The 10279-nt window shown below is 49.8% G+C and overlaps 2 protein-coding genes across 4 annotated transcripts in view; both read right to left on the bottom strand.

The window, feature by feature from the left end:
* Window positions 1-1249, bottom strand: part of LOC119374636 (serine/threonine-protein kinase MRCK alpha) — a 207893-nt gene extending 206644 nt beyond the window's left edge. For all 3 annotated transcript variants that reach the window (XM_037644806.2, XM_037644804.2, XM_037644803.2), the window contains exon 1: window positions 450-1249. In XM_037644806.2, the coding sequence (XP_037500734.1) occupies window positions 450-648 (199 nt within the window). In that variant the 5' untranslated portion in view covers window positions 649-1249. The remainder of the gene's footprint in view (window positions 1-449) is intronic.
* A 4138-nt stretch (window positions 1250-5387) lies between these two features.
* LOC119374096 (gem-associated protein 5) lies at window positions 5388-9693 on the bottom strand. The gene has a single exon (XM_037644160.2). It carries the CDS (start codon window positions 9628-9630, stop codon window positions 5452-5454), a length of 4179 nt encoding a protein of 1392 aa, XP_037500088.1. The 5' UTR covers window positions 9631-9693; the 3' UTR covers window positions 5388-5451.
* Window positions 9694-10279: the final 586 nt, after the last annotated feature.

Consider the following 10279-nt stretch of genomic DNA (forward strand, 5'->3'; position numbering starts at 1 on the left):
AGGGGCCTACGACCAGATTTAGGACCCCCGCGGACTCTCTCTGGCGGCTTGAATGGCTAAAATTAGCCAGCACCAAGTGAAAGACTGTTCCGCTCGGGGGATGCCCGGATAGCTTTTTTCGAGCCGCCTGTGGGCGGGTTTCTGAATAGAGACCGGCACGTCCGATCTGTCGAGGGACCACTCTCTTGCGCACAATTTTCGTGCCCGAAGAAAAGTAGCGAGTCTTATTGAATAAAGTACACAACACCGCGGCAGCCCATCGCACAGTACGAGCAGTTGAAAGGATAGCCGAAGGGTCGCCCTCCACATCGGTCACGCCAAACCGTTGTAGGAAAAGTATGCAGTACTAATCACGGTTAGCTCGGAACACATCACAGCACAGCAACGCAATCCGCGCCGGTCGGCGCGATCGAAGCGGCATTGCTTGGGGAAAAACTCGTTCCACTCACCGTATTCTACGAAGTTGGTCATGGTCTTCTCCTTGCGAAGCGACGAGTTGCAGCACTCGTCGTAGAGCACGATCAACACGTCCAGGAGACCTTCGACGGTGAAAGCTTTGCCGCTGACCAACACCGGTCCGCCCAGGAACATCTGTTCCAACTCGCGGATCCGGTCGTCCGGACAGCGCGTGTCCGTTCGCTTGGACATCGCGGATCACCGGTGCAAACTCGAAGTAGCTGGGTCTACGCTCGGCCGACGATCACTTATCCGGATCATGCGAAACGTCGTGACGCCCCGACTGTGCGCAGTGGGACTCGGTCGCAGACGACAAACACTCGATGTCCCCCCGGAGATGCGGGCATTCCGGAGACGGGCACGCAGCTCACGCACAGTTCGTGTGACGCCGACGCGGCATGACGCGTTCACTCGAGCACCGCGGCAACTATCCGACTCGACGCACACACACACGATGCACAAAAAGCACACACAGAAGAAAAACCGCACTTTACACCCGCTTAGGCTTAGTAGACGCCGCACGCAGAAACCGTGTGCCTGCGAGGTGTGGGCAGCGTAAACGAGATGACTCGTCCGTGCTGTTGTAACTGTTGTTCGGGGAGCGCGTAGACCCGCGCTGATGATGGCGAGGAAACGAAGTCGCACGCATACAACTGAAATTGCGGGCTTGCCTACGCCATAATAAAAATAATAGATCCAACGAAGCAGCGGCTAAAATAAAAAATGCTACTGCTAAACCTGTCAAGCTAAGCGTACTCGTTCGCACATCCGCTGCTTCCCATCCGCATACTCCGCCAATGGCGGATCTCTCGTGGAGAATTTTGGGATTGGTAGCTTCGCAAAATCACTGATAGAAAGCGCCACCATCGAAAGCGAAACAAAGTTTTATTTAAGAAAAGAAGAAAACGCACGCGTCTTTGTATTATTTATTAATACAACTTTATAAATAAAAAAATTGCGATTGCAAAATTTAGCGCTTCAGCGAGCGACACCGCGACAGAAACCAGGCGCAAATTAGCGCGCCAAAATTGAAACCGTCTTCGAGAGTAACGCAGTTGAAATCGCAGATAGAGCGAATTTATTAGAAGGCAAATCACGACCTACTGGTGGGTCGCGGTAGAAATTGCCGTTATGGTAGCAGCCGCCCCTTCATCCAGTTGTCGGGTAAATGTTTAGTTGCGCAGGGGAAGTTACCTATGGTAAAAAACCTGACGCTTTTTTTTTTTTTTTTCCAAATGTCTTTGCCTGACAACTCAGTTTTTCCATATGTTTTCGCATCCATGTTTTCACAAGTGATTTCAATATGTTGCTGCTTTGCTTGTATGAGTTTGTTGTGTGTGTGTTTGTGTGTCTATATATATATATATATATATATATATATATATATATATATATATATATATATATATATATATATATATATATATATACACATATATCTTTTTCCTATTATTTTAATTCAGTGTTTTTTATTGATGTTCAGTTGTGGCATTTCTAACATTTTGTTATTATTGCCGCAATGCCTCATATGTGTTTACTGTAATTGAAGGTAAACATTAGACAGAAGTCTGTCTGGTTGGGTAAGTAAACTGAGATAACTGATATTTATTCTCCAACCAAAGTTACGAAGACACGTAAAAACCCGACGTTTCGGAACCAGCTCGGTTCCTTCCTCAGGGGGGACTGCGGCGGCTTGGCAGCGGCCTCTTTAAGGCACTCTCGCGGCGGTTAACGACCCCACGCATTATCGAGGAGCGTAGCCCATGCGCATACACCGGGGGGAGAGTTCCGAGTGAACGGTTGATATTTTGAGTGGTCCTCTGTATAGCACGTATTTTTCCTACAAAGGAACAATCTTCAGGCAAAACAGTGGAACCGCAATGGGAGCCTCCATCTCCGTCACAATGGCAAACCTGACCATGGAACATATAGAAAGGGAAGCACTTGGCTCCTTCTCGCCGCGACCCAAGCTCTTTCTTCGCTACGTGGACGATTGCTTTTGTGTCATGAAGACATCTGAAATTGAAAACTTCAGACTGCACCTAAATTCCGTTCACCCAGCCATACAGTTCACGGTCGAGTGTGAACGCGACCGCACCCTCCCCTTTCTCGACGTCCAGGTGGCAAGAAGGGGCAGTGACTTGGAGTTCTCCGTTTACAGGAAGCCGACGCACACCGGCCGGTACCTTCAATACGATTCGTCCCATCCCTCCACCCACAAGGCCTCCGTTGTGTCCACATTACTTCAGAGAGCCAAAAAGATATGTTCCACTGACACGGAACGCCGGAAAGAAGAGGCCCGCGTAATTGCGGACCTCAGAAAAAACGGTTATCCCAGAAATTTCATTCGATCCGTCGCCCGCCGCGCAGAGAAAAAGAGGTTACGCGACTCCCAGCCAGCATTGACGAACAGCTCTCCAAAACGCGTGTCGGTCCCATACGTCCAGGGAGCCAGCGAGGCGTTGGCTCGGATTTTTAGGAAAGAAGGCGTGCACATCGCGCACGTGCCTTCATGCACGCTGGGCCGCTTCCTTCCCCGCCCGAAAGACCGACCAACAAAAAGACAGGCGCCCGGCGTCGTTTACAAAATACCGTGTGCCGACTGCCCCTCGTCATACATCGGCGAGACCAAAAACTTCCCCGAACGGATTAGGCAACACGTCAACGACGTCCGTAAACTCAACAAAGAACGCAGCGCCGTCGCCGAGCACGCAGAGACGTTTGACCACAGAATAGACTTCAACGGAACCGCCATCCTCGAAAGTGAAACCAAGTGGAGGAGGAGGTTACTACTGGAGTCGTGGCATATACAGAGGACCACTCAAAATATCAACCGTTCACTCGGAACTCTCCCCCCGGTGTATGCGCATGGGCTACGCTCCTCGATAATGCGTGGGGTCGTTAACCGCCGCGAGAGTGCCTTAAAGAGGCCGCTGCCAAGCCGCCGCAGTCCCCCCTGAGGAAGGAACCGAGCTGGTTCCGAAACGTCGGGTTTTTACGTGTCTTCGTAACTTTGGTTGGAGAATAAATATCAGTTATCTCTGTTTACTGTAACCATTTCTTTTTTATTTACTTGTACCCACTCCTGCCTAAGGTCTGAAGATCAGACCGGCAGTATTGTAATAAATAAATAAAAAAGCGGCCGAGTCAGCAGTACCCAAGGAGGAGTTTGGCAGTAACAAAACATGAAACTTGTCCCGCTCTCTGTTGCGCAATGTCAACTGTGCTAAAACGCAGCGCAAGTTGCGCGAATTATGCGGTGATAACCAGCAGCCGACAGCAAATCAACGTTACATATAGCATGCCAAAGGAACAACTTTTTTACCTAACGTTTCGTAAAATGAAGTGCGACTGCTGCTACTTGTAATTAAGCAATCGCAAGCGGTGCCCTGTGGCAGAAATTGCAACGCCTTTCATGTAATACCTCACGCAGAGATAATGTGCTTAGGTTAATGTTGCATGGAAATTACACAGCACATACGTTTTTGTCTCGTTAGCATAGGCGTGCGCACGGGGTGAGGGGTCACAAAGTCTGCCCAAACAAGACTCAGTAGGGAGGTGAGGGTGCTGCATTGAACCTTCGCCCCCCCCACCCCTGATGAGGAACCCTGCGCACGCCTATGCTCGTTAGCGACATGCTCTTTCTGCGGGTGTGAATGAAGTCTTACGGCTTATGCATGAAACGAAGTACGGTGAGCTTTGATTTTCATAAATGAGCACCGCAAGGGAACATATGACCAGGCCATCGCAGTGCTTGTACATGGCACGTGCCTTACTTCAGCTCACTGCAAGCTAGGATTTCAAGAACGTTGTCAACATGAAAAGCTAGCATTCTAAGTACTTTGACATTTGAATGCTGTTATTAGGGGTGTGCGAATATTCAAGTTTCGAATTCGAATCGAATACTACCCAATCGAATAATTCGATTCGACTTTCGAATAGCTACTATTCGAACTTTCGAATAATTCGACAGGACGAATATCTAAAACGCGACAAAGGCCAATGATGCAACTTGGTGAAGGTGGGGTGGCTAAAACTAACGCTATAACGTCGTTACAATAGGCCTTTCGTTAAAACTTTCACCAATTTCCTGGTTCGAAAATGAGCGCATGTTTACTTTAGAGGAGATTATGTTATTTCAGCACGTAAAAAAAAAGAAAGACAAGAAAAGTGGCAAGCCCTTCTCAACTTCGCTTCCGAACTTCTTGCATAGTTCGGTCGCATATGCCGCAAGGGCCGTAAAACATCCCGACTTTGGCCCGAGAAAACCTTGATTGGTTTCAGATGCGAAAATTTGTTCACGCTGCACAGTCGCCACTGCCGCACTGACCACTCGTTCAGAAACTCCGTTCTATCAGAAACTCCCATCGTTTTGGCGCGCAATCAAAACGCTGCTGTGAACGGGCGCCCGAAGATTTTCGGGCCCAGAGCACCGATGGAGCACAATAATGTGACCATTGTCAGATGAGCCATATTGCATGGCCATAGGAAAAAAAAAAACTATCTACCGTACCACCCTCTGTTAACCATTAGGAGGTTAAAAGTGGCGCTGCCGACTAGAATGGCGGCTCTTCTATCAACATGGTTGCACGCCCATAAAAGCTAGAAAAAGAAAAAGAAAAAAGACTCACGAACAAGCTGCCACCACGCCATAGCTTCCTTGATTTCTTTTTTTTGTCTTGCCGTAACTGGTGGTGCACGCTTCGATACTATTCGATATTTTCAGCCACTATTCGGCACTATTCGATTCGAGATGAAATTTCACTATTCACACACCCCTAGCTGTTATGCAATTTTATGCATGACACATTTTGTCATGTAGCCTGGTGTTTTACTAGCGAACATTACACAACCACAGGACTCCTTCACCAACTGCGGACGTTGCAAAAACATGCAGGAATATGCACAAACAAGGAACACAAGTACCACAGCTTTCACAAACCAAGCATTTTACTTTTGCTTTTCATTGCCATAACAAGAAAAAAAAAACATATGTCACACATTTGAAACAAGTTGTACCCAAGTTTCGAATCTTGTCTTTAGTTCATTAGTGCTCTCGTCATCCACTTTATGAAGAAAGTGCATAAGACGCCTCAGCACTTGCATCTGTTTCGGAAATATGCAGTTTGGAGCAGCTGCACTAAATTCGAGTAGGCATGCTTTGCACAACTCAACTTCTTCTTCCAATATCGACAAGTCATCTTTACTTTCATCCCCCGCCGTCCCGGAGGTCCTCTTCATTTGCAGTTCTGATCTCCAGAGAAGCAAATTCTTCTCAGCTGCAGCAAGTCTATGGGTCATGTGCTCCAAGCAGGCAACGGTGGGGGACAACACCAGTGAGGAAATACCCTGCACCAAAGAGCTGCGTACACTCGCCGAGTCTAACCGATCACACACATCTACAAGTGCATCACAAAGATATAGCAACAACACCTCCCTACTGGGATCCACAGCTGTATTGGTGTCAGTTATCAACTTGCTCAACATAGACCAAAGGCTCTGGCACAAATGTGGACAAACAAAGCTTTTAGCTTCCACGTAAGTAGCTACATCCAGTTCATCGAAAAGCGTGCAATGACTAGGATTAATGTCCACGTTTACTTCTCCTGTGAATGTACTGTCAGTCACTTTTCCACGAAAGAGGAGCATGCACAGGTTAGCAAACAGCTCGCGGTTGTACGAGTAGGCTGCCGACATTGCTCTAGCAAAGTAAAGCTTCCACTGGTCTGGGCTGAACAGCGCAACTGCCAGGCAGCCAGCCACATGGAACAAGACATGCTCCTTTGTCTCATGCAAAAGTACCGTCTTTGTTGCGTGCTCTCCGTAACCAAGCAGCTCACTTAGCTCTGTAAAGCCCAGTGTGCCAGCTAACGGACGGTATCCATTGCTTTCATAGGCTCTCACTATGGAGGACAGGAAAGTGGCTGCAGTGTTCTTGCGACTGCTCCACAATACTCTGCAAGTGCCGTCTTCTGCCTCGACAGTGTCCCCTTTTTCTCGACTAATTTGATCTATAGCCTCAATTAGGGCTTTATGCAAGTGAATAAAAGTTGTAAATGCCCGGCTCCTTTCCTGCTGTTCAACAAAACGAACTGCTTGGTCCCATTCATTGTTGATCAGTGAAGACTGCAGTGCTGCCTGAAAAGTGACTTCCATCTCCGCTAACAGGCCAGTCTTTCTTGCTATGTAGGCAGCCGATCTGAGAGAATGGGGGTTTCTCCTGTTCATCAGTGAAGCAACCGCTTTGCCAGCATCCCCGATGGCAAGGTAACACTTGGCAGCCTGCTCAAAGTTGCCAACTCCCACTGCTCTCTCAGCCCATGATACGTATATCTTCTCAACTAGAGGATCGTCTTCCGGAAGGTGTGCCCTAGCAATAACGAGGGCTTCACGGTGCAGACTGTTTTCGCAAAGGAGGTTCACCGCTTCTTCCACCTTGTGGCAGGCCAGGTAGTAAAGCACAGCACGGTGGTGTTCTCCTTCACTAGCTAGCTGGGCAGCATATCGCTCACACATTTCAAACCATACACTTCTGGACAACGAAGGTGCTTGGGCTACCAGGCTGTCGGTGAGGCGCCGCTCCGCTGCTGCCTCTCGCAGAGCCGTGGCGAGGTCCCCTTTCCAAGCCATCATCTGAAATGCGTAGTCGAGGTTGTGCTCCTGCTTGTGGTGCCGAACCTCCTTGTCCAGAACGGACAGTGCACCTGAAGCACCAGTGTACATACCCAGGTGACTGTGCTCAGAGTCAAGTTCAATGGGACCTTCTTTGCGCTTCGCCAATACGTCAGCTAGATACTGAGCGTCGTCCGAGCGATTTTCTTTGGGCAGATTCTCAAGCTGAGAAAAACATGGAAAGTACGACTTCATGGTCTTTGACTTCTTTTTTGATCCGCTCACTGAAGAAGCCTTGCCTGAAGACTTTGCAGGAACTGTGCCAGCAGAGGTTTGGCTCTGTGCACCAGCCGTCTCCATAGCACTAATAAGTCCTTTAGTGGCAATATCACCATTGACGCACACTTCACCTCCACTGTTGGCCTGGTCATTAGCCTTTGCAATGCTGCTGTTTCCGTCATCCATCTTGGTTTTTGAGACTTTCTGAGGCTTTACAGGCTGCTCAGAAAGCTTCCAACATCTGACAATGTTGTCTTCCCCACCACTGAAAAGAATGTCCGAGTCGACAGGGCTCCAGCAAACGCTGAACAAACGTCTCGTGTGGCCTTGATACGTTGCAACGAGTTGGGCTTTGTCCACATCCCAAACCTGTACCGTTTGATCAAACGAAGCAGATGCCAGCATATTTTCTCTAAACGGGCTCCACGCAAGCGACACGATTTTGCTACTCTGTCCCGAAAACTGCAGAGTGGGCTGGAGAATTCGGTGAACGTTGGGGTTGGGTTTTTCGAGTCGGCTTAAGTCAAAGACGGATATTTTGCCATCGGTGGATGAAAAGGCGAGCCAGTACATTAAGCGGCTGTTACAGTCAGAAAATGGTGCCTTAGCTGGATGCCATGCAAGGCAATCCGCCGGCTTTCTTTGTACTTCAATATTGGCAACTTTCTTTAAGAGTGGGCCTCCATAACTCTGGAAAAGCTCTACAGGTCCATCAGATAGGGACAGTGTCAAGATGCTAAGCTCCTGGTTGAAAGCTACACACACACGTTTGGTAGATGTCTTTTTTTGGGTGGGGTTAAACAGAATGCTCTCAATATCTGCAGCATCTTTGTCAAGCTTGGAAAGCCTGTGAATTTTAACCCTGCTGGAATCACATGAGAGCAAACACGTCTCGGGGGATGCTCCCTCGCTGAGGACAAGGTTAGCCCAGCAAACAACGTAAGTTGTATCCTTGTGAAAGGCTTTCGACACTGTGACCTGACGCGTATTGACATCTGCCACGCAGACTTTTCCTTCTTCGGTACCCAGTGCCAGGATGGCTTCCTTTCTGGGGTGCCAAGCGACTGTGCGGACTCTGTCTTTCTTTCCCACAGTAAGCACCTTGGCACTGTAGGGGTTTGCGACGCAGTCAGTCCGCCAAACCTTGACGCTACCATCGCCCGAACCAACAGCCAGTGTGGCGCAGGCAAAGGGTGAAAACGCGAGGGAGTAGACAAAACCCCCGACGCACGGAATGCAGTACGCAGACTTCTTGGTCGCCAGATCCCAAAAGACAATATTTCTGTCTTCCGACGCAGACACTGCGTACATCTTCGTTCCTTTGGCGGCATCCCCAACGATGCACACATTGTACACTGCCGCTGTGTGTCCTCCAGAGTCTGCATCCCAGTCAAGAAAATCCCATTCAGTTGCTGCCGCTGCGTTGGGGTCACAAATGCACATATATCCAGCGACCGATGAGGCAACAATCTTCTCGCCGCCCGGAATCCAGCAGGCAACTATCCATTTGTCCCGAATGTCTACACTTTTGCCTTTTTTAGATAGTGGGACTTTGAGCGACGTCAAGAGCTTCTCTCCAGCCACATCCCAGACCTTCAGGGTGCGATCGAACGCTGTCGAACACAGGCGAAGCGGCTGGAGCGAGGAATCTTCGCCGTGGACGTTCCAAGATAACGAAAGCACCATAAGGTTGTGTCCCTTCAGTTTGTAAAGATCATTGCTTCCGTTCTTCAGTCCTTGGACGACGATGGTGCCGCTGTAGTAACCGACAGCGACGACGTCTGGATCAGTCGGATGAGAGCGCAGAATGGTTATCTCTTTCTCCTGCGATCGGCCGCCCGCCGGCGCAACGGCGCCAGTGACGAGGTTCCACTTGAGCAACGTGCTACCTTTGCCGCTGAAAACCACGGATGTGGACAGGTTACCTCTCCAGTCGGCGCAGCACGCGGACGACTGTGACGACACGGTGTGCTTGACTGTTCGCGCTTTCACGTCCCACACCTGTACCACGCCCTCGCTGGTGGCGGTCAGCAACGCGGGCACCTCGTCGGGATCGGTGCGTTCGCTGCGGCAGAACGCGACGGAAGCGACAGTTTCCGTGCTCGGCGCTGCCACCGTCAGATATTCTCTCAACACGGGTGCACCACTCCTGGCATCGAGCACGACGACGGTGTGTCTGGCCGCGTAGCAGTAGAAACCGGTGTCGCAGCCCCCCGTTGCAAGTGGTTTGTACCAATTCGGTGCTGGGGGCAAGCACACCATTGTCCCGGCAGCCTGATCCATCACGTTTACAGTCGCAACGACACTGTTACGTTTTCACTAACATTTCCCTTTTTCCGACGCTCGAGTAAGCCGCCATTTTTTACAGTCACGTCACTCACGTGACCCGTAATGCAGCAAAAGGTGGCGCGTCTTTCGCATTTGCTTCCGCCGCGTTAGAGTGACCTAGAATAGGGGGAGTGTCCAAAGCGCCGCGCGAATACATGGGAGGAGCGAGGGCCTTTTGCGGTGAACTTCCGCGCCGCGGCGCTGCCGTGCCGGACCCTCAGCAGCAAAAGGAAAGAGGAATGCTGCAATAATGAAGCACAGAGCATTGTGGGGATACAATAGGTACGAGGTGCTTCGAGGTCTGTGGAAAGGTGTAATGGTTCCGGGGCTTACTTTTGGGAACTCAGTGGTCTGCATGAGGGCAGAGGTGCAATCGGGAATGGATATAAATCAAAGGACTGTGGGACGCCTCGCGTTGGGTGCTCACGGGAAGACGACAAATGAGGCTGTAAAGGGCGATATGGGATGGGCAGGTTTTGAGGCGAGGGAGGCTCAGAGCAAAATAAGGTACGAAGAAAGGCTAAGGAATATGAAGGAGAGTAGATGGGCAGAGAAGGTGTTCCGTTACTTGTATAGGAAGAGCGTGGACACACAGTGGAGAAAA

This window comes from Rhipicephalus sanguineus, chromosome 11 (genome assembly GCF_013339695.2).
Source record: "Rhipicephalus sanguineus isolate Rsan-2018 chromosome 11, BIME_Rsan_1.4, whole genome shotgun sequence".
Taxonomy (NCBI): Eukaryota; Metazoa; Arthropoda; class Arachnida; order Ixodida; family Ixodidae; genus Rhipicephalus; species Rhipicephalus sanguineus.